A 22,736-nucleotide genomic window follows, 5' to 3' on the forward strand; every position below is an offset into this window, starting at 1 on the left:
GTACTCACACATGTCCTGCATGAGTTTTAAGCTGCCAGGCCTGAGACTCGAACTTCAGTCGACTATGAGGGAGTCCAGTGACATAACCATTACACCATATACTGGTTCCAGAAATATCCCAAATTCTTTAAACTAACCTCAGAAGACATGTGTCCTACTGCTTTTTACTTTCCTGGTCATCATAGTAAAGTGATAGTCTTACTTTATAACACCACATTCTTCTGCAGGTGGAAATAAAGTATTCTACCTCTAGCTAGTTTTGTAACTCATTTTTTAAATTTAATTTTATTCATTGTTATTATTATTATTTTTTTTGAGGTTGACCAGAGAGAGACAGAGAGAGAAAAAGAAAGTGAGAAAGCAAGCCACCAGGTTTGGGGCTTGAACAGTGGTCAGCCATGTGGGAGTGCAGCTGATTTACCCACCATGCCACCTGCCAGCCCCCCATCATTTTTTTTTAATTTATTTAATTTTATTTATTATTGTTATTTTTAAAATTTTTGCTATAGTGCTCATGAGGTCATCAGAAAGAGACAGTGAAAAAGCAGGCCATCTGGGCCCAGGACTCACTGTGGTTGGACATGTGGGGGGAGTCCAGCACCTTAACCACCACACTATCTCCTGGCCCCAGAAAGTTTTATCCTCTAGCCTGACTAAAAAATAGAACCAGATGGTGACTCAGCTACCTTCCTCAGTATGTTGAATTGTTCAAGGTGACCTGACTGAACTAAATTTATTTAACTTGGTATTAAAAAAAAGATTTCATATTTCTGACTAAAATCATTTAAAATTTGATAATACATAGACATAATGATTAAAGTGTTCATATCTTTTTTTATAATTGAAGAAAAACACCAAATAGGTGTGCTTTCTGTTTAGATACATGGACTTGTAAAATGTTATCATTCTATTTCAAATGTATTTTTTAAATATCCAGGATCAGTCTGCTAAAATTAAGATGATTCATTTCTCAGATGTTAAAAAGCATTTACTTGGTTTCACTTTAGTGAAATAACCAGATCATTAATCTGAAAATAAAAGAATCTGAATAAGTTATTGCTTGAAAACTAAGTACTAGTTAACCATCTCCTTTCTAAATTGTGAGTTTTTGAAAATATCAAGTTTAAGAAACTATAGAATCAAAAATAGATCAGTAGATGCCAGGGATTAGGAGTGAGTAGAGGGTTTGATGCTAAGGGGAACACTAAGGAGTTTTTGGAGTGATAGACCTATTTGCATCCTGATGCAGTAATGGTTCCACAAATTCATCTGGGTCTTCAAACTCAAAAGAAAACATAAACACATATCGTGTACTGGTTGCATGGGTATATATATTTCTCTAAATGAATCAAACACTTAACATGGGTGAATTTATGGCTCAACCTGGTGGCATAGTTAGTAACAAACCAGACTACAATGCTGGAAGCAACATGGCTGACCACGGGTTAGGATACCATTTGACCTGAAAACATGCCAGTCATGTGTGTGCATGCCCAAAATCCTGATGAGCTAGAGGACTGGGGAAAAGGGATGGCAGATAGTGTGATGAGACCTGTCAAGGGTGCTTTCTTCTGGACTGAACCTACCTCCCTGCTTTCTCTTTTGTGCCTGTGTTCTCCATCATGAATAAAATATATAAAACAAAAATTATAGTAAACTAAGTGAATTAAATTATACATAAAACCCTGATAAAGTGTTTTTTGTTTTGTTTTGTTTTTAAGAAGTCAACTTGGGCTCTGGAGGTCTGCAAAAGAGACAGTTCCAGAAGTACGTTAGCTCTTCACAGGGAGATGCTGAAAATAAACATCAAGGGTGTTAAGTGTCTATTAAGACAAAAGAAGGTCTTGGCTGACCAGGCCATGGCATGGAGGTTAAGGCAGCTGGATCCCATGTGGCTGGCTGTGCAGTTTGAGTCAGTCCCAGACCTAACACTTGAGGGATACACGGGGCGGGGCACGTGTGACCAAAATGCCAACAGGAGGGAGGAATGGAGAAGAGATTGTGTTGTGACCATGCTCTGGGGCAGGGGGAGGTATTTCCTTACTCTTCTTTTCTCTCTCTTTCTCTCTGAGCACATGCACCCTCTGGCAAATTTAAAGGGGGAAAATGAAGGTCTTGGGGATGAAAAAAGTATTAAATTGAGATATCTGTACTTGGACTGGGTTTTTTTTTCTTCTTCAAATAACTACCACATAATATGAACTAAGATTAATTAAATAGATTAAATTTAAAAGAAAAACATAATACATATTTTATTTTAATAGTACAGATCAAAATTACAGCTGTTTCTAAGAGCTCCTACATTTCACAGTCAATGCTGAATTCCTTTTTTTTTTTTTAGGTTTTAGATGTTTTATAAGGGGGTTTTATATAGATGCAAAGTTTCACATTTTTCCTAATACTCTGAATTAAATTTTTTGTATTTTTTAATACATTCAACGACTATCTCATTACAGCATGCAAAATTAATTTTCTCAGCATGCATACACTTCATATTAGTCCAACAGGTAATTTTTTTTTTTTTGAGAGGTTTTTACTATAGGGCACGTGCGCTCACCAGACAGATAGAGAGAGACAGAGATATAGAAAACGAGAAATCACCCCCCAGGGGGGGATGGCCACACCATAATCCCTTCTCCATTCTCTTCTCGGGATCTTGGGCACGCACGCACACGCGCCTGGCGTGAGTTTTAAGCCACCGGGTCCGGGACATGAACCATGGTCGACTACGTGGAAGTCCAGCGACATAGCCATTACGCTAACTGCTGGTCCCCCAACAGGTCATTTTTAATTTTTGTGTCCCTTATATTTTTTGCTTCTTTCTTTTTCCCCTTAATTCCCTTCCTCTCCCACATTTCCCACTCTCCTCCCACAATGTCTCTAGTATCAACAGTTGTTCTCCATGCATTTATATCTTCCAGTCTTTCAATTTCTGCCATGCCAATTTGATCAGAGAAATAGAAAGGAAAAGTGAGAAAGCAAACCACCAGGTCTGGGGCCTGAACCTCACCTTTAACCACCACACCACTTGCCAGCCCCAACATTCAGTATATATTTAGTGAAAACATACAATGCCTCTCTTTCATAGTCTGGCATGCTTCACTTAGCAGTAAATCTTCCATGTTCTATCAGATGCCAGGGTCTTGTAGTTTTTTATGGCTAAGTAGTAGTCCATAGTGTATATGTGCCACATTTTTTCAATCCATTCATCTGTTCATGGACATTTAGGTTGGTTCCAAATGTGAATTAGGAATAATGAATTGTGAATAATGTAATTTTTTAGAAATTGTGAATAATGCCTCAGTAAACATGGATGTGCAAGTACCTTTCCAACTGAGTGTATTCCTATCCTTTGGGTAGGAATGGAATTGTGGGATCATATTGTAGTTCTCTTTGTAGGTCTTTGTTCATATTGTCCTTCATAGTGGCTGTACTAATTTACATTCCCACCAACAGTGTAGGAGAGTTCCATTTTCACTGTAGTTTCTCCAGCACTTATCATTTAAAATTGTTCTGATCTTAACCATTCTGACTGGGGCTAGGTGATATCTCATTGTGGTTTTGATTTGCATCTCCCTTAGGATAAGGGATGTTGAGCCATTTTTTCATATGCTTTTTGGATGTTCATGTCTTCCTTAGAGCGTTGTCTGTTCATCTCATTTGCCCATATTTTAATTGGGTTGGTCAGGTTTTCTTGGATGAGTTGCTTGAGATCCCTGAATATTCAGACCCTTATTTGAGGCAGTTCGCAAATACATTTTCCCATTCTGAGGGTCTCCGATCCATTCTAATTATTGTTTCTTTTGTTGTACAAAAGCTTTTTAACCTGATGTAATCTGGGGTTTATTTGGGGGGGGGGATTGCCTGTGCTTTGGGGGTCTTATTTAAGAAGTCCTTGCCTACTCTGATGTTTCCAAGAGTTTCCACTAGTAGTTTTATAGTTTGAGGTCTTTTTTTTTTTTTTTTTTTGAGAGGTTTTTGTATAGGGCGCATGTGCTCGCCAGAAAGACAGAGAGAGACAGAGAGACAAGAAAACAAGAAATCACCCCCTCCCGGGGAGGATGACCAAGCCACAATCCCTTCTCCTCCATTCTCCTCTCGGGATCTTGGGCACACATGCACTACGCGCCCTGCATGAATTTAAGCCACCAAGTCCGGGACTCGAACCGTGATCGTCTACATGGAGTCCAGCGACATAGCCATTACACTAACTGCTGGTCCCTAGTTTGAGGTCTTAGGTTTAGGTGTTTGATCCATTTTGGGTTGGTTTTTGTTAATGGTGAGAGATAGGGGTCCAGTTTCATCTTCCAGCAGTTTTTCCAGGACCATTTGCTGAAGAGATTTTCTTTTCCCCACTGAAATGACTGGTGCCCTTTGTTAAAAATAAGTTGGCTATATGTTTTGGGATTTATTTCTGGGGTCTCTATTCTGTTCCATTGGTCCACATGCCTGTTTTTGTGTCAATACCATGCTGTTTTGATTATTACAGCTTTTAATATATTTTAGGATCAGGGAGTGAGATGCCTCCTACTCCAGTCTTGTGCAGAACTGTTTGACAATACAGGGTCTTGTGTGATTCCAGACAAATTCTATGATCGTTTTTTCTAAATCTGTGAAGAATATTTTATGTAATTTGATCGAGATTGCATTAAATTTGTAGATTAATTTGGGTAAAATTGTCATTTTCTTTTTTTTTTTTTTCTTTTTTTTTTGAGAGAGATTTTTGCTATAGGGCTTGTGCATTTGCCAGGAAGACAGAGAGAGACAGAAAGTGAGAAATCACTCCCAGGTGTCTGAGCATGCTGCAATCCCTTCTCCTACATTTCTCCTCTCAAGATTTTGGGCATGCACACACATGTGCCTGGTGTGAGTTTTAAGCCATCAGGTCTGGGACTCAAACCGTGGTCAATTACTTGGGAGTCCAGTGATGTAACCATTATGTCATCTACTGGTCCCAATTTCATTTTTAAGTTTTTCATAGTTTTCCTTGTTGAGGTCTTTGACTTCTTTGGTTAGATTTATTCCTGAGGTATCTTACACTTTTTGTGGCTATTTTAAATGTGATTGCTTTCTTCAATTCTACCTCAGTCTGCTCCTTGTTTGTGTATAGAAATGTTATATTTCATATGTAATTTTGTATCCTCACATTTTATGTATTCATTTATTGCTTCTAGGAATATTCTTGTGGATTTTTTGGGGGGTTTTCTTTGTATTAGTCACTTCATCACTTCTTTCCCTGTTCGAATGCCTTTTTTTTTACTCTCTTGTCTGATTGCATTGGCCAGGACTTTCAGTACTATATTAAAAAGAGTGGAGAAAGTGGACAGCTTTGTCTTGTTCCAGTTCTTAGCAGAAATATTCTCAGCTTTTCCCCACTCAGTATGATGTTAGCTATGAGTTTTTCTTTTGTTTTGTTTTTTGTTTGTTTGTTTGTTTGTTTTTTGAGAGATAGGGTTTTTGTTGTTGTTGTTGTTTGCTATAGGGTGTGTGCATTCAGCAGAAATAGACAGAAACCAAGAAATCACCTCCCAGGGGGGATGGCCATGCTGCAGTCCCTTCTTCTCCATTCTCCTGTTGGGATTTTGGGCATCCCCACCTGCACATGCATCAGCATGAATTTCAAGCTGCCAGGTCCAGGACTCAAATTGCAGTCAGCTACATGGAAGTCCAGTGCCTTAACCCTTGCACCACCTGCTGGCCCCTCTGTAGGCTTTTTATATATGGCTTTTATTGTGTTGAGAAATGTCCCTTCTATGCCAATTTTGCTGAGAAATGTCCCTTCTATGCCAATTTTGCTGAGAGCCTTAATAATGAAGGGATGTTATATTTCATCAAATGCTTTTTCTTCATTGATTGATATGATCATATGGTTTTTATCATTTTTTTCTGTTAATATGGTATATTTATGTTTAGCATATGTTGAACCATCCTTGTATCCCTGGAACAAAGCCTACCTGGTTGTGGTATATAATCTGTTTAATGTGTTGTCAGATGCAATTTGCTAGTATCTTGTTGAGAATTTTTGCATCTGGATTCACCAGAGATATTGGTCTGTAGTTTTCTTTTTTTGTTGTGTCCTTGTCTTGGGAATGAGGATGATGGAGGCTTCAGCAAATGAATTTGGGAATGTTCTTTCCTTTTGACGCTTTAGAAATAGTTTGAGTAGAATGGGGCTTAGCTTGTCTTTAAAAGTTTTGTAGAATTCAGAAGCAAAACTCTCAGGACCTGAGCTTTTCTTTGTTGGGAGGTTATTTATTATTGACTCTACTTCATTACTTGTTATTGGTCTATTCAGGGTTTTTTTTTTTTTTTTGAGAATTATTTTATTAACTTCATTTATTCATTCACTTATTTATTTTTTTTATTAAAATTTGACCAGAGAGGGACAGAATGAGAGAAAGAGAGAGGGAAAGTGAGACACCAAGCTGCCAGGTCTGGGACTCGAACTGCAGCCTGCCATGTGGGAGTCCAGCATCCTTAACCACCACCCTACCTGCTGCCCCTATTCAGGTTTTCTATATCTTCCTGATTTAGTCTTAATAGTAGTGTATGTGTCCAGAAATTTGTCCATCTCATTCAGGTTTTCTTGTGTGCTGTCATATACTTACTTGTTCTTAGTGTTCTCTAATTATCTTTTGTGTTTCTGTTATATCTGTTGTAATATTGCCTGTTTCATTGTGAATTTGATTTATCTGGTTCCTTTCTTCACCTCAGTTAGTCTATTTAATGGTTATCACTTTTGTTTATCTTCTCAAAGAACCAGCTGTTGGCTCCATTTATTTTCTGTACAGTTGGTTTATTCTTTATTTCTGCTTGAATCTTCATTATTTCTTTTTTCCTGGCATTTTATTGTTGTTGTTTTATCCGTACCCTAAAATGTGTTGTTAGGTTGTATATTTGCCACCTTTCCATCTTTTTCTTATGTGCACTAATTACTATGAACTTAGGACTGTCTTATGACTGCTTTAGCTGTGTCTCATGGATTATGGAAACTTACGTACTCATTATCATTGGTTTCAATTAATCTTTTGATTCCAGTCTTAATTTATTCAGTGGTTGTGAAGTCATTCAAGAGTAGGTTGTTTAGTTTCCATATGTTCGTGTATTTTTAATTTTTTTTTCTGAAATTAATTTTAAGTTTAATTCCATCATGGTCAGAGAAGATGCTAGATATAGTTTTTATGCCTTTGAATATGTATAGGCTTGTTTTGTGCTCTATCATGTGGTCAGTCTTCATAAAGCTTCCATGTGGGAGCGAGAAACATTTTGTGGTTATTGGATAAAAGGTTCTATGGATGTCTGTCAATTCCATTTCATTTATGGTATCATTTAGCTCCTATATCTCTTTGCTTATTTTGTTGTCTAGATAATCTGTCCAAAGGAGATAGTGGGGTATTGAGATCCCTAATGATTAGTGTGTTGCAATCTCTCCTTTTAGATTTGGCAGTCTTTCTTTTATGTATTTGGGTGCTTCTGAGTTGGATGCATAGATATTTGTAAGTATTATATCTTCTTTTTCTTTTTTAAGGCATTTTCTTGTTTCTTTTTTAAAAAGAGTTACTTATTTAATTTCATTTGTTATTATTTTTTAATTTAACCAGAAAGAGAGAAAGCGAGAAAGCAAGCCACCAGGTCCAGGATTTAAACCATGGTAGGCCATGTGGGAATCCATAGCTATAACCACCATGCTACCTGCTGACCCCTGTAAGTGTTATATCTTCTTGGTGAATTAGCCCTTTAAGTACTATATTATGTCCTTTTTGTTTCTTCTTAGAGTCTTTGTCTTAAAGCCCATTTTGTCTGATATCAGTATTGTGACTTCAGATTTTTTTGATTTCCATTTGTATGAAGTATCTTATTCCAGTCTTCACTTTTAGTCTACGTATGTCTTTATCTTTAAGGTGTGTTTCTTGTAGGCAGCAAATAGAGGGTTTCTGGTTTTTTATCCATTCAGCCAATCTGTGTCTTTTAAAAATTATTTATTATTATTAATATTTAACTTTATTTATTTACTTATTTTAATTTGACCAGAGAGGGATGCAGTGAGAGAGAGAGAAAAAGGGAAAGTGAGAAAGCAAGCCACCAAATCCAGGACTTGAACCATGGTTGGCCATGTGGGAGTCCAGCACCCTTAACCACCACACCACCTGCCAGCCTGTATCTTTCGGTTGGAAAATTTAATCCATTAACATTCAATGTTGGGATCAGCAGGGGGCATAGTAGTTAAGGTGCTGGACACTCCAACATGACTGATCATGGTTGAAGTCCCAGACCTGGTGACTTGCCTTCTCACTTTTCTTCTTTTTCTCTATGTCTCTCTCTCTCTCTCTCTGGTCAAATTAGAATAAATGAATGAATAAATTAAATTAAATTAAATTCTTTTAAAAATTCAGCATTATTATCAATATATGCAGATTTGTCCATGCCATTTTGTTAGCCATTTTCTTGGTTGTTTTTATTCTCTTATTTCTGTTTCTCTTGAAGAACTGGTCTACTGGGAACCAGCAGTTAGCATAATGGCTATGTTGCTGGACTCCCATGTAGTCGATCGTGGTTCACGTCCTGGACCCGGTGGCTTAGAACTCACGCCGGGCACGTGTGCGTGCGTGCCCAAGATCCCGAGAGGAGAATGGAGGAGAAGGGATTGCGGCGTGACCATCGCCCCTGGGGGGTGATTTCTTGCTTTCTGTCTCTATGTCTCTCTCTGTCTGTCTGGCGAGCGCACGCACCCTATAGCGAAAACCTCTCCAAAAAAAAAAAAAAAAGAACTGGTCTACTATTGGTGAAGTCCTTCATTTTTTGTTTGTCTGAGAATGATTTTATTCGTTCTTCTCATTTGCAGGGTAATCTTGCTCGGTATAGTATTCTTGGTTGAGGTTGTTTTTCTTTTAGTAATTTTTATGATGTCTTCCCATTCTTTCCTTGCCTGCTTTGTTTTGGCTGAAAGATCCTATATTAGCCTAATAGGATAACCTTTATAAGTGATTGACATTTCTCTCACCATTAGAATCTTGTCTTGTCTGTGATTTTTTTACCAGTCTGGCTATGATGTGCCATGGAGATGGTTATCTTATGTTGATTCTATTTGGGGTCCTTTGTATTTCATGGGTCTAGATATCTGAATACTTCTCTAGACTTGGGAAGTTTTCTGCAAGTATTTCATGGAGTAGAACTTCTATGCCCTTGTCTGATTCTCCACCTTGTGGAATACCAATTATTCAGATAGTTAGATATTTCAGTTTTGTTTTTATTTTTTCAGAGACATATTTGCTATAGGATGCATGTACTTGCCAGAGAGACAGAGAGAGAGAGAAAGTGAGAAAAACCCCCCAAGTGGGATGGCCACGCTATAATCCCTTTTCCTCCATTCCCCTCTCAGGATTTTGGGCATAATTTTCAAGCCTCCAGGTCCAAGACTCTTTAACTCATGGTTGGCCATGTAGGAGTCCAATGCCTTAACCACTACACCAACTGCTGGCCCTTTTTAGACGTTTAATAGTGTCTAGTATTTCCTGTATGTTGTCCTCATATTTTAAAATTATTTTTTCATTATTTTTAGTGGTTTTATCTTAGTCAGAGGTTTTGTCTTCCAGCTGAGATTCTGTCTTCTGCATGGTCCAGTCTGCTATTGTATTACTATCTTCATTTCTAGAAGTTATGATTGGTTCTCTTTTTTTTTTATTTTTAGGAGAGGTTTTTGCTATAGGGCGCGTGAGCTCGCCAGAGAGACAGAAAGTGAGAAATCACCCCCCCGGGGGGATGGCCACGCCGCAGTCTGTTCTCCTCCATTCTCCTCTCGGGATCTTGGGCACGCATGCACATGCACCCAGCATGAGTTTAAGCCACCGGGTCTGGGACTCGAACCGCAGTCAACTACATGGGAGTTCAGCGACATAGTCATTACGCTAACTGCTGGTCCCCTGATTGGTTCTTTTTATTTTCTTTAGAGAGAGATTTTTTGCTATACAGCACAAGTGCTTGCCAAAGAAACAGAGACAGACAGAAAGCGAGATATCACTCCCCAGAGGGAATGGCCATGCCACAGTCCCTTCTCCTTCATTCTCCTTTCATAATCTTGGGCATGCATGCACACACACCTAGCATGAATCTTAAGCTGCAGGATCTGGGACTCGAATCACAGTTGACTATGTGGGAGTCCAGTGACATAACCGTTAAGCCATCTGCTGGTCCTTGATTGGCTCTTTTTTTATGATATCTATCTCCTTCAAATCCTGGAAAGACTTCCTCATCTCTCACCATTAATATTCTGAATTCTTTTTCTGACCTTCCTGTGAATTCTTTTGTGCTGTCTATGATTGAAGAAGAGTTGCTTTGTTCCATTGAGGGGAGAGGTGTTTCCTTGTTTTTCCATTTTTCTTGTGTCTCTGTGCTAGTTTCTAGTCATGTGATGAATTATACACTTCCTACTTTTCTGGTGTCAATTCTGTAGCATGAGGGGGAAGGAAGAGCTCTACTTCTCAGATGTGTTCTTGGTAGAAGGTCTTGTCTTTCAAACAGTTAAGTATGTATATAGTGAGCTTTAAGTGTAGTGCCTTTCCCAGTCTCTCAGGACCAGGTGTACCTGGAGCTGAACTGGAGAATTTCAACTGGGGAAGGGAGTAGGAGTCATGTGACATACATAGCAGTTCAATGAACTGCTGAAATCTCAAAATATTCCTGGGTGGGCAGAAAGCAGCTAGAGATCTAAGACAGTCTTCCTGCCTCAGTTTGTCTCTTTGACTGCTGCTGCTCCTTGCTCCATGTCACACCCTGGGGCAGTTAATTCAGACTGAATCTTGCTAAGCATTTACAACTGTAGGATACAGCTTACCTAGATCCTGGTCTGTACAATAGGAACACTAATTCCCTGGCTTCTCACCTCTCTGGTTCATAGTAAAGATTAAATTGCTAAGTTCTTTTAAAAAGGAAGAAGCACTTTTCAAATTAAAAGACTTATTTTTTTAGACCAAAAGACTCTGTTGTACTTGCCTGTAGTTGATTTTCCTCCCAGATTTGAGAGGTAGATGGGGAGTATGAGTGATGAGTGTGAACCCAGCCTGTTGCAGCTTCTCCCTGCTCATCATTGCCACATGCAGAATGATCTCTAGGTCTCATTCATTCCATTCAGTGAGCGACATGCCATGGGGGACACATCAACAACTGGGACTTATCCTACTATTAAGGGACACAGATCATGGAACCCAGTGTAAGAAATGCCATGGGGCTGGCAGGTGATAGGGTGGCTAAGGCACCAGACTTCGACATGGTCAGTTGTGGTTCAAGTCCTGGACCTGGTGGCTTGCTTTCTCACTTTTCCTTTCTCTCTCTCTGGTCAAATTAAAAAAATAATAATAAATAAAATTAAATAATTCCTAAAAAAACAACAACAACAAAAAAAAATAGAAGTGCCATAAGGCAGGCTTAGGCACAGTGCTAGGAGAACAGAGGTTGGAACAGTTCTGCTTTGTAAGAGGCATATCACAAGGAGGTGGCTTGTGAGCCGGGAGTGTTCAGGGCCCTGGTAAATAAGCTGCCTCCTCTCTCCAGCACCATTCATTATGTAATTACTGAGCAATTATTTGGTGCCAGGCACTGTGCAAAAGAACCAAAATTGGATTTTCATTGAAGACATGGTCATCATCATTGTTTTGTTTTTTAAACATCTGAGGAGTCCTTTATGTGCCAGGAATGTAGAAAGCAGGTAGGAGAGTTACTGCTTTGGAGTTGCTCTTTGTCTCTTGGATGGGATCAACAGTAAATGGCCTATTTAGGCAAACCTAGGTGCTTAGGGCACAGAGGAACACCCATTTCTTCCTTGGTCTGGGGAGACATCTAAAGGAGGTGATGTCTGAGGTAAACCTGAGTGACTAGTAGAAATTTGCGAGATGGTAGAAGGAAAAACAAGAGGTGTTTGGGGGTGGGTGGGTATTAAAGCAGAGGGGGACCAGCAGGTGGCATCGAGCTTAAGGCAGATGGTGTAATGGTTAAGTCACTGGACTCCCACATGTATGACCATGGTTTGAGTCCCAGACCCAGCTTGAACTTCATGCCAGGCACATGTGCGTGCGTGCCTAAGAATCCTGGGAGGAGAATGGAGGAGAAGGGAATGTGATGTGGCCATCATGCCTGGACAGGGGATGACTTCTCACTTTTCATCTCTGTCTCTCTCCAGTGAATGCACATGCCCTGTAGCAAACTGGAAAAAAAAAAAGGTGAGGGGTGGAGCAGGTATGCACAGAGGCACAAAGAGGGCAGTTGAGCATGTTTGGGCAGCTGTCAACATGGCTGGAGAGGAGGGGCAGAAAAAATAGGAAAATAGTATAGTCTACAGTTGTAAGAAAGGAAACAGCAAGAGGCTTTTGCTTTCAGCCCAGCTGGCTCTCCATGGCCTTTGGGGTCAGACTCAGGAGTGTGCACAGTTCCCAGAGCTAATGCTGTTTGAAAGAGGTTTCTGTGCTGCCCACATCAGGCCCCTCCCCAGAGTTCAGCCATGGCCCAGAGCAGTTCTATTAGGTGCCTACAGGCATGCCCACCACTGGCCTCCCCACCGCTCTCTTGCCACCAAGATTGTGCAGCCACTCTAATTAGTTATTGATCTGGCATTTTCTTGTGACTGTTCTTCTCACTTCTGTATTTAGTCAATTCTCAAGTTAATGAAGCCAAATTCTGTATCTCTCTAACCCCCATCACTTCTGCTGCTATGAATGGCTCCAAACAAAGACCACTGGAAATGAGTCGCATGCCTCCAGTTAACAGAGATGGTGGGGGAACAGAAAGGGGGTCGTTGTCCCTGGAATAGTCCACAGAGAATGCGTGTTGGCTTTGTCAGATCAGGTCCCCCCGGGGCCCAGAGTCCTCCCATGATGCTCTGAGGGCAGCTGTGGCATGGAGGTAATGTAGATCTAAGGGCTTCTTCCTCCCTCATACTCCTATGTCTATGGGGTGGTCCCGTAGCATAGCAGATGGTAATCTGGGCAAAACTACTCCTTCCTTTCTAGATAATTTTGATTCAGTTAATCCTTCTCAGCTGCCATTTACTTAAAATAGGTAATTATTTTTAAAAAGGAATTATTTAGTTTTGATGATGATGATTATTATTATTTGAGCAGAGAAAGACAGAGAAGCAAAGTGAAACAGTAGGTCACCAGGTCCCAGACTTGAACTGTGGTCAGCAGTGTGGGAGTCTAGCACCTCCACCACCATACCACCTGCCAGCCCCAAAATAGGTCATTTTAACATATCTTCTCAGGCATTGTGAGGATCCAGTGGATTACTCTAAAACTTGTTTAAAAACAGTAAAATAGTTCAAGAAAGAACAGTGGATTTGCTTTTATTCCCAGAAGAAATTGGGATTCAGAACAATCTAGAATAGGGTTTCAGATGGAGAAAATTGCTGTTCTGATCCCCTGTCCATGACTGTATTAGGTGAAGCTGAACATTAAAGTAAGGGATTGAGGGAACCAGCAGTTAGCGTAATGGCTATGTTGCTGGACTCCCACGTAGTCGACCGCGGTTCGCGTCCCAGACCCGGTGACTTAAAACTCACACCGGGCGCATGTGCATGCGTGCCCAAGATCCCGAGAGGAGAATGGCATGACCATACCCCCTGGGGGGTGATTTCCCCGCTTTCTGTCTCTTTGTCTCTGTCTGGCGAGCGCATGAGCCCTATAGCAAAAATCTCTCAAAAAAAAGGGGGGGGGGATTGATATCTAGAATATGTAAAGAACTCTTATAACTCTACAATGCAATTAAGAAGTGGGCAAAGGACTTGAATAGACATTTTGCCAAAGAAGACATACAAATAGCCAATTAGCATGTGAAAAGATGCTTAATATTAATAATCATTAGAAAAACGTAAATCAAAACTACAAGATACATGTTGCCAGCAGGTGGCAAGGAGGTTAAGATGACTGGTTTCCATATGGCTGGCTGCACCATTTGAGTCCCAGACCCAGCAGTTTGAAAAACTTGCCAGGCACATGTGCATGCCCAAAATCTTGAGAGGAGGATGGAGGAGAAGATTGTGTCATGGCCATCCTCACTTGGGGGGGGGGATCCCACCCACCCGCAGTGTGTGTGTGTGTGTGTGTGTGTGTGTGTGTGTGTGTGTGTGTGTGATGGCATATAGCAAAACTGAAAAAAAAAAATGACAAAAATTACACACATACACCAAAAAATCTACAAGATACTATCCCACGCATTAGAGTGGCTATCATTAAGGAAAAAAAGGAAAAAAATAAACAAGTGCTGTCTAGAATGTGGAGAAATTAGAACATTCGTGCATTGTTAGTGAGAATATAAAATGCACAGCTTTTGTGGAAAACTGGTGGTTTCTCAAAAAATTAAACATAGAATTACCCTATGATCCAGCAATTCCGCTTCTGGGTTTGTGCCTAAAAGAATTTAAAGCAGAGATGCTTAAGAGCTATTTGCATACCCACATCCATAGCAGCATTATTCACAACAGCCAAAAAGTAGAAACAGCCCAAATGACCACCGATAGATGAATGAACAAACAAGAGGTGGCACAAACATACAGTGGAATATTATTCAACCTTAAAAAGGAAGGAGATCTTATCACATGTTGTAACATGGATGAACCTGAGGGACATTATGCTCAGTGAAATAAGCCAGTCACGAAAGGAAAGAGACTGTTTAATTTTTCACACACGAGGAACCTGGAATACTCAAATTCATAGACAGAAAGTAGAATGTTGGTTGCCAAGGCCTGGGAGTAGAGGCGGATGGGGAGTTAGTGTTTACTGGGTACAGAGTTTGAGTTGGAGAAGATGAAAAGAGTTCTGGAGATGGATAGTGATGGTGGTTGTACACAGTGGGAAGGTACTTAATACCTTTGAACTGAACCCTTGAAAATGATGATTAAGGGCTAGCGGGTGGTGTGGTGGTTAAGGGCACTAGACTCATGGCCGACTGCAGTTCAAGTCCTGGACCTGGTGGCTTGCTTTCTCTCTCTCTGTGTCTCTCTCACTCTGTCCCTCTCTGGTCAAATTTAAATAAATAAATACATGATAAAGTTAAATAATTCTTTTTTTAAAAAATGGTTATTAAAATAGTAAATACTATATAAATTTTATCACAAATTTTAAAATGGAAAGAAAAAATAATTAAAAAATAACATCAATGACAGCTTTTAAGGGAGATGGAAGCCTCACACTGGAAGCTTATGGGCCAATTAGAAGACTGGAGCGACAGTTCATCCTCATTGGCTTAGGACCTGGGCTTTATAGGATGCAGGGCCTTAGATGCCCTCCAGCCTTTCTGAGTACCAGCTGGTGCAGTTACTACCTCTTCCTCTGAGATGATGCCCAGGTGCCTCATAGATTCCCCCAGAGGGCAGGGCCCATGGGGACAGCCACCACTGACCTTACTCTCCATGGGGCACTTCTGGTCAAGATAGTTGTTTTCCACTCTAGTCCTGCCCCAGTGTCTCATCTGGGTGAATGAATTCTGTATGAATTTGGGGGGGCAGGGAGCACAACAGGTGTCCTGAACCTGTGCTAATAGAGTGATCCACCCGCCCCCGGGCTGGGCACCATGAGAAAATTTCCACAGCTTTCTCAGTCCCCTTTGTGTTCTCAGGAGTGACTTATCCTCTGTTCTCTATAGGTTTTCTTTTCCTCCGCCTGTAGCATTGCCGTGGATGCCACCCTGAGGAAGAAAGCTGAAAAGTTCCAAGCCCACCTGACCAAGAAGTTCCGGTGGGACTTTGCTGCAGAGCCCGAGGACTGTGCCCCAGTGGTGGTGGAGCTTCCTGAGGGCGCTGAGACTGGCTAACTGTGGGTTGCCTCCAGCCATGAGCGGTCCCTTCCACCTGGCTGCAGGCCGGTCCTCTCCTTTCACCCCTGCTTTATCCTGGGACCCTCCAGGGCAGTAATCCTGCCAGGTGCCACAAAGATGGAGCCAGAATTCCCTTCTTCATCCATCATTGCCAGAGAGGCTCTCCCCATCCTGAGGGCACATTTGTGAGTTTCCCATCAGCCTGGCCTTGGTGCTAACCCAACCAGATCTCAAATGGGCTGTTACAGAAGCTCCTAAGAAAGACTTATCTCAACAGTCAGTAGCAACCTCATTTCTTCTGAGGAGAAGAATTGAACCCAAAGTCCAAAAGAACTGATTGCTTATTCCACAAAATGGTTAGAAAACAAGAAGCCTGGGACTCCCTCGGGTTCTGAGATGTCAGTCAGTGACTTTTTTGAACATAAACAGAGGGTAATGGTGCAATGAACCAGAATTTCTGCCTGCCTCTTGTTGATGGGAATACGTCACAGAAAATGGGCCTATGACCTGTCAGGACCTCCAGATTGAGGAAGGGATAACAAGAAGCTAATTGTTTCAGTCTGACAAGTGGTCAGCTTTAGCTTGTTCCCTCTGAATCTCACTCTGCTGTCCATAGGCCCCAGGGGGGTAATCTCTCGAGATTGGCATGGCCCTTTGCTCCAGGGCCCTTGCTGGTGCTATCACCTTCCATCTGTTCCTTTCTGAGGCCTCAGACCCAGAAGTAGATCTTGGCAGCCCTCGCACGTGTTCCCTTTCCTCAGCAGAGCCACTGTCATTGTTTCTAATGACTTGGAGGTTCAACAACCAAAAGAAGGGTTCTTGCCCTGAGCAGATTTTTGGGGGGCTCCTTTGAAGTTTTGTGTCTTTTCTTCCAACATCTAGAGATGACCCTGTCAGCCTCAGTCTTCCCAGGCCTGCCATGGAGCTGTCAGTCATTGGGGTAGTGACGCTTCTGGTTTCCTGGGAGTCCTGAAGGCATGCCTATCATGCTATGTGGGCAGAGTTGCATTTCTAGACATACACACAAGCCCTGCCACCCTGACCTCAAACTGTTGTACTATGATTGGAGTCCCTGTGCTGCCCCTTTCTAAGGCTGGGGCTCACTCTAGTTTTTTGAATGAGAATCCCTGCTGGTTAAGACTTACAGTTCTTACTTGTTTCCTTGGAGATGTTTTTCCAAGAGCATAATGTACATTAAAGTCTTTGAGTTAAGACTAAATCCCCTCGTGTGAGTCTCTCTTGCAGTTAATCTGCCCAATTCCCAGGACAGCCAGGCCTCTGTCCAGAGGTGCACATCTCCCTACAGAGCACTCGAGAGACCCAACCCACCTTCTGCAGTCTTAAGGGGGCAAGCAGCCAGCGTTGCTGTCTGTTCCTAGAGAGACAGTGAGACGCCAGGCTCACAGAAGGAAGGAAAGAGACCCATGCTTTCATGATGAACTGAGGTTTCACCTTGTATAAATGTATGGTTCTCTTCCCCAAAGCCCACTCACCACAACTACCTGGAGAGCCTGTTAGAGCTGCAGGTGCCATAGGAATGAAATCCTGCCATGCTACAACGTGGATGCCCCTTGAACAATTGCTCAGCAGAAGAAGCCAGACAGACTGCATACTGTATGATTCTGTTCGTAAGGCATGTCCAGAATAGGCAAATCCATAGAGATGGAAGTAGATCAGTGCTTGCCAGAAAACAGGAGAGCTAGAAATGGGGAGTGGCTGCTAATGGGTCTGGGGTTTTTTTGGGGGTGATGAAACATTCTGGAATTAGATGATGGTGATGGTTGTACATACAACCTTATGGGTATACTAAAAACCATAGGAAGTGTATACTTTAATGAATTTTGTGGCTTGTAAATTATGTCAGTAATAATTCCTAAAAGTGTAGATTCCCAGGTCCCATCCTGCAGGGATTCTGGGGCAGTGATTTTGGGTGGGGCCTGAGCTCTGAGGCACATTGAGTGTTGAGTGACAAGACCCAGGAGCAGCAGCATGTGATTACAAGTAGAGTTCCGCTGGCATTATGAGGCCAGCACTTGGAGTAGGCCATGGGACCATGTTCTTCAAGTTTGTTGTACTTCTGTGTCTACAAAAACCCCCGTGTCCCAACACACACACACACTTCAAAAGGGTTAAACAAAAGTTGCTGTTGCTAAGTTCTTTGTTCATTTAATCTTCACAACACTGTGTGCTAAGTACTATTATCCCCATTTCACTGATATGAAAGTAGGCCCAGAAAGCTTAAATCTGCCAGGGTCTCACAGCTAGTAGTTCTGGAAGACAAAAAGCCTGTTCCATGGGTGTCCATTGCCTACTCTGCCACTGGTCATCGTAGTGATCAGCTCCTGTGCTGCTCTTGCCTGCCCGTGGCAGCCTCCCCCTTGCTTTGGCCCCGCTGATAGCCAGCTGTGTGACCTTGTGCTGCTGTTCTCTGGGCCTGGGCCTCACTCTCCTTATGTATAAAATAAGAGAGCTGGCTGGGACTCAGGGTTTCTGATACAGATTCACCAGGCTCCCTCAGGTATTTGAAAGTTGACTTTCATGTTATTTAGTGGGGGATTTTTGTTTGTTTTTGTTTTGTTTTGTTTTGTTTTTCAAAAGAAATCTACATTTATACAGGATAAAATGGCTGGGCTGCTGAACACATGTACACACACACACACACACACACACACACAATAAGTCTCTTGTTTTTGGTTGAAATGACATCAACTTTAGGTCCTCTCATCCCAGCTGACAGTCCTCTATGTGTCTTTGATGAATTAAAAATGTGAAAACAAATTAATTATTACTTACTACTTGCCGTATTTTTGGAAGGCAGAAGCCTTCAGAACAGAACCAGTGGTGGTGCTGATCGCTAAGCTCCCTTCCAGTTCTAACACATCTAACAGTGATGCTATTGGCAGGACCTGGCCTGGTTTTTAAATCCCCTCAAATGCAGGCCTCCTGAGGTCTGCCTCTTATTTGCAAGGCTGATTTATCCTATTAGCAGAATCAGCAGAGGTAGTGACTTTCCAACCCCTTCCCCTGTCCCTGTGACAAGGCTTAGCTGCCCGGTGCTCATTCCATCTAATTTCTCCCGACTCGCGCAGAGGAAGAGATCCCCGCCGTGGATTGCCTCTTTCCATGGGTAATTATTTCCCCAACATCATCCTCTGGTAAATACTATTTAATATTCCCAGGGCACTGTGACACGCTGGTCCCTCCAGCTAATCAGACTTCGGCTTGACCGAGATGCTATCCCCTGCAGAAATGGGAGGTGGAAATGCAGTGTGAATGCTGTGGTCAAGGCCAACCCTGAGTCACTTCCTCCAGAGAGGGACGGAATGGGGGTGCTCACCTGAGCCTCTGTAATCCAGGAGTCTGCGTGGTCCTGCGATTCTGCTGAGGCTGCCTTTCTCTCTAGTGCCCTGCTGACCACGGAGAGCACATCTTCATCTCGGATTCACTATCTATGGCCTGGTCAGACCTTGTTTCCATTAGGCCCATCAGGACCCTTCTATCGCTGGAGTATCTGAGGTCTCCAGTGCTGGCTCATGCTCTCCTAACCCTTGGCTCCTGCTGTGGACTGACTCCCTGCTGAGGTTTGGCATAGGCACCAGGAATCATGTCAGCTACTCTCTGCTGTGGAGGGGCGTGCCCATAGTCCTCCCCTGCTGGCCAGCCCTAATCTCGTGCGTCCTGAGTCTGATGCTCACCTGCATAGCCTTACTGAATTTCTCGGAAAACCTGTGCAGCCTTCTCTGGATCCTGAAGGTCGTCAGGCTGTTAAACTTCTTGGTAGGGGGAAGGTACGAGTAGGGCTTCTCAGTGGAGTTTGTCCAATGTCAGATGACCTATGCAAAAGAAACTCACTAGGTCCCTCTTCCTTTGGTCTCTGCCTTTCTTCTTCCCTCTCCAGATGTCTCCATTTTCCCTGTCACCTCCCCAGAGTTGTACTGGCTTGCGTCTGGACTCCACACTTCTCAGGGGATGCCAGCAGATGGGGTTGCATCTTGAGGAGTGCAAGCTTGCACCAGAGAAGCAGTCAGAGAAAAATGCAAGACCTCCCAAAGAGGCTGGGAGGGCTATCTTGGGGCAGAAGGGGGTCTCTGCACACTTCCTGGGGCAAAGGGGGTCTAGGGAAGAAGTTGCAGGGAGGCCGAGGCAGCTCCATGCCTTCTTAGCCAACCAACATTGAGCATTAGGCACCAGGACCCTGCTGGTGAGCTTCCATCTGAAGGGAGCCAGACAGTAAGTGTACTAGCGGGCTACAGAGTATGTTTATTGTAACAAATCCTCTGGGGAAAAAGACAGTGAGCTAAGGGAAACAGTTCTCGCAGAGTGAGGAGACCTGTTGTTTAAGTGGGAGGCACTTGGGCAAAGATTTGCTGGAGAGAAGTGAGTAAGCCACATGAGCGTCTGGGGGAAGACTATTGCAGGCAGAATGGACAGTGAATGCAAAGGCCCTGGGGCAGAAGTGTGGCCAGTGTGTTGGAGGGACGCCAGGATGTCAGAGTGAAGGGAGCAGATTGAACACAGCAGCAAATAGTGGGAAAGGATATTGGAGAGGCTACAGAGGGACCAGGTTGTCCAGGGCTTGTGGGCTGTTAGGTGAACTTGGCATTTTACTCAGTGAAACAGGGTCTCGTTGGAGGATTTTAAGCAGAAGAGTAGCATGGTCTGATTTCAGTTTTAACAGGACCACAAGCTGCTACTGCAGGGGTCCAGTAAGGAGCTAATGCAACGATCCAGGTGAGAGGTGATGACTCATCGGAGTGGTATGGGGTGCATGCTTCTTTGTATCATGATTTGGATAACAGATGGACTGGATGTTGTGTTTTGTTTTGTTTTGTTTGTTTTTTAATTTACCTCCTTGAGAGAGGGAGGCACCCTCCATGGGGTTCTCAGCTGAGATCCTCCTCTGCCCTGCAGCTAGTCAAGATCACAGGCACACCCCAAGGTGTGTCCACTGTGCTCAGGTTGACCTGGGACACGAACCAGAGCCTTCTCAGGGCCTCCGTCATCATGCCGCATGCCTCTACTCTCAGCACCCTCGCAGCTAAGTGTGGCCATCTTTAAAGGGCCCCTCTGGCCCAGCAGCCCCTAGTTCTCTGAAGTCACAAAATCTGGGTTGTTCGCTCCCATCGCTCCCGCCCCACCATGAGGTTTCTTAACCCTTCATAATCTCACATGGGCAGAGGGGGTGGTGATGAAGTCTGCTGGGTGACCGGTGACAGTGGGGGAGTCAAAATGGCTGCATCGGTGCGGATGCACTTGCTGCCAATGGTCAGTGAGGGCCCCTTGATGTTCGGGAGTTCACATGACTAATGGAGCTGGGTGAAGGCCTCTTTGGTACTGGGGGTTCCTGGTAGAGACTCTCTCAGGCACCCACTCCCACCACGGGTGCTCACCGACTCAGGACTGAGAGGTGCAGTTTGTGCTGCCGGCCTCCCGCTCACTGCCCGCTCCACGTGGGGCCTTTACTTCCCGTCTTCAAGGACAGGACAAGGGTGGGGGGTACGAGGTGCTGTGTTGGGACTAAAACTGTAGAGGGGAAAAATGGAGGACAGATTTGAGGTGCGGAAGGCAGCTGTGGGGCAGGCTTCTGTGGGGTCACGAAACACTGGCTCTTTGACAAAGGCCTATCATTCGTCGTTATACAGACGAGAGACCAAGCTCAGAGACGTGAAAGGACTTCCTCAAAGGCAGAGGCTAGCACGTCCCCGAACCAGAATTCGGGCCCAAGCCTGTCTGAGTCCAGCCCTGCCCCTCACAGCGCAGCACTCCTTAATAAGGGCAGTTACATAACCCGTGACTGTTACCAGCAGACCCAAGCCTGCCAACTTGACAACTGGTAGTGTTGGTCACTTACGAGGGTGGCAAGCAGGGCCCTCTGGGCTCTGGGGTTGTGACAGTTTGATGTTTCAGCCCAGACCCTTTGAATCTGTATCTGGCCTTTGGAAATGCTGGCCTGACCTGGCTCAGGTGAGGTGGCATCTGGGTGGGGGTGGCCTCCAGCTGTGCAGGGAGGCAGCCTGGGACCCAGAAGGAGGCTGTGTCAGCCCGCCTGTGGACTGCAGGGGTCACTAAGGGGCTGCTCAGTCTGGGGTTCACCAAGCAGAGGCCCCTTCTCCCACTCATTTCCGTCCTGTCTGAGGTGCTGCTGAGTTTTGCACAAAGCGTTTGCTTTAGAGAAAGATGCTGCCAGCTATGGGGCCTCTGAGTGCTGAATTAATGACCAGGCATCCTCTGGAGAGCCCTTTGCTTTGGCTACCCCCTCTGTGGATCAATAAGCCAAACACCAGTATTTTTTTGTATTTATTTTTATTCATGAGACAGAGTGCATGTGTCACATTGAAGAAGGGGCACTCTCAATGGGGTCTTGTCATGCCGCCGTCCTCTTCCCCAGCCCTCCAGCTCCTCAGATCTTGGGTGTATGCACAATGCGCAGCCTGTTGCAGGTCAGCTGGAGATCCGAACCCACAGTCAGCTGTGTGGCTTCTAGAATGCAGTTCACCCTGCCTGCACCACTGAGGCTGGGCCCACATGCCACTACTCAAGTATAGCAGCCTGAAGGTAGGGCCCAGGCTGTGGGGACTCAGGGGGTCTCTGCAGTACATTTTGAATGAGGAAGGCCATGCCCTTGTTCATTTCCCTTTTGGAAATTTTTCATGTCCCATTCTTCAGTTGGGGCCTTCATGTGTATTGAAAATATGCATTGATCTTATTGTAAATATCTTAATATTCTAAATATTTCCCCCAGTTGCCACTTACCTTTTAAATTTTAGGAGGTTTTATAATGTGCACTTTACTTTTTAATGTGTCACACATGTCGTGCTTTTTCTTTTTGATTTGCTTTCTCCCCCATGGCTCTAATGCGTAAATTAAAAGTCTATTCCCGAGTCAAGATGAAGTGCGTATTAGCCTATATTTTGTTCTCGTTTTCCCAGTGTTACTCT

The 22,736-nt window shown here is 43.4% G+C and overlaps 1 protein-coding gene across 5 annotated transcripts in view; it reads left to right on the forward strand.

Moving 5' to 3' along the window:
- AAR2 (AAR2 splicing factor) overlaps positions 1-22,736 on the forward strand; it is a 36,990-nt gene that overhangs the window by 13,113 nt on the left and 1,141 nt on the right. For 3 of the 5 annotated variants that reach the window (XM_014586147.2, XM_006144084.2, XM_006144085.3), the window contains one exon: positions 15,628-15,795. The exons of 1 other annotated variant lie outside the window; for it this stretch is intronic. In XM_014586147.2, coding sequence (XP_014441633.1) covers positions 15,628-15,795 — 168 coding nt within the window. Of the gene's footprint in view, positions 1-15,627; positions 18,386-22,736 lie in introns of those variants that run through there. One more of the 5 variants, XM_027770167.1, reaches the window with a different exon arrangement.

The sequence above is a fragment of the Tupaia chinensis genome, unplaced genomic scaffold, assembly GCF_000334495.1.
Source record: "Tupaia chinensis unplaced genomic scaffold, TupChi_1.0 Scaffold000115_1, whole genome shotgun sequence".
Classification (NCBI taxonomy): Eukaryota; Metazoa; Chordata; class Mammalia; order Scandentia; family Tupaiidae; genus Tupaia; species Tupaia belangeri.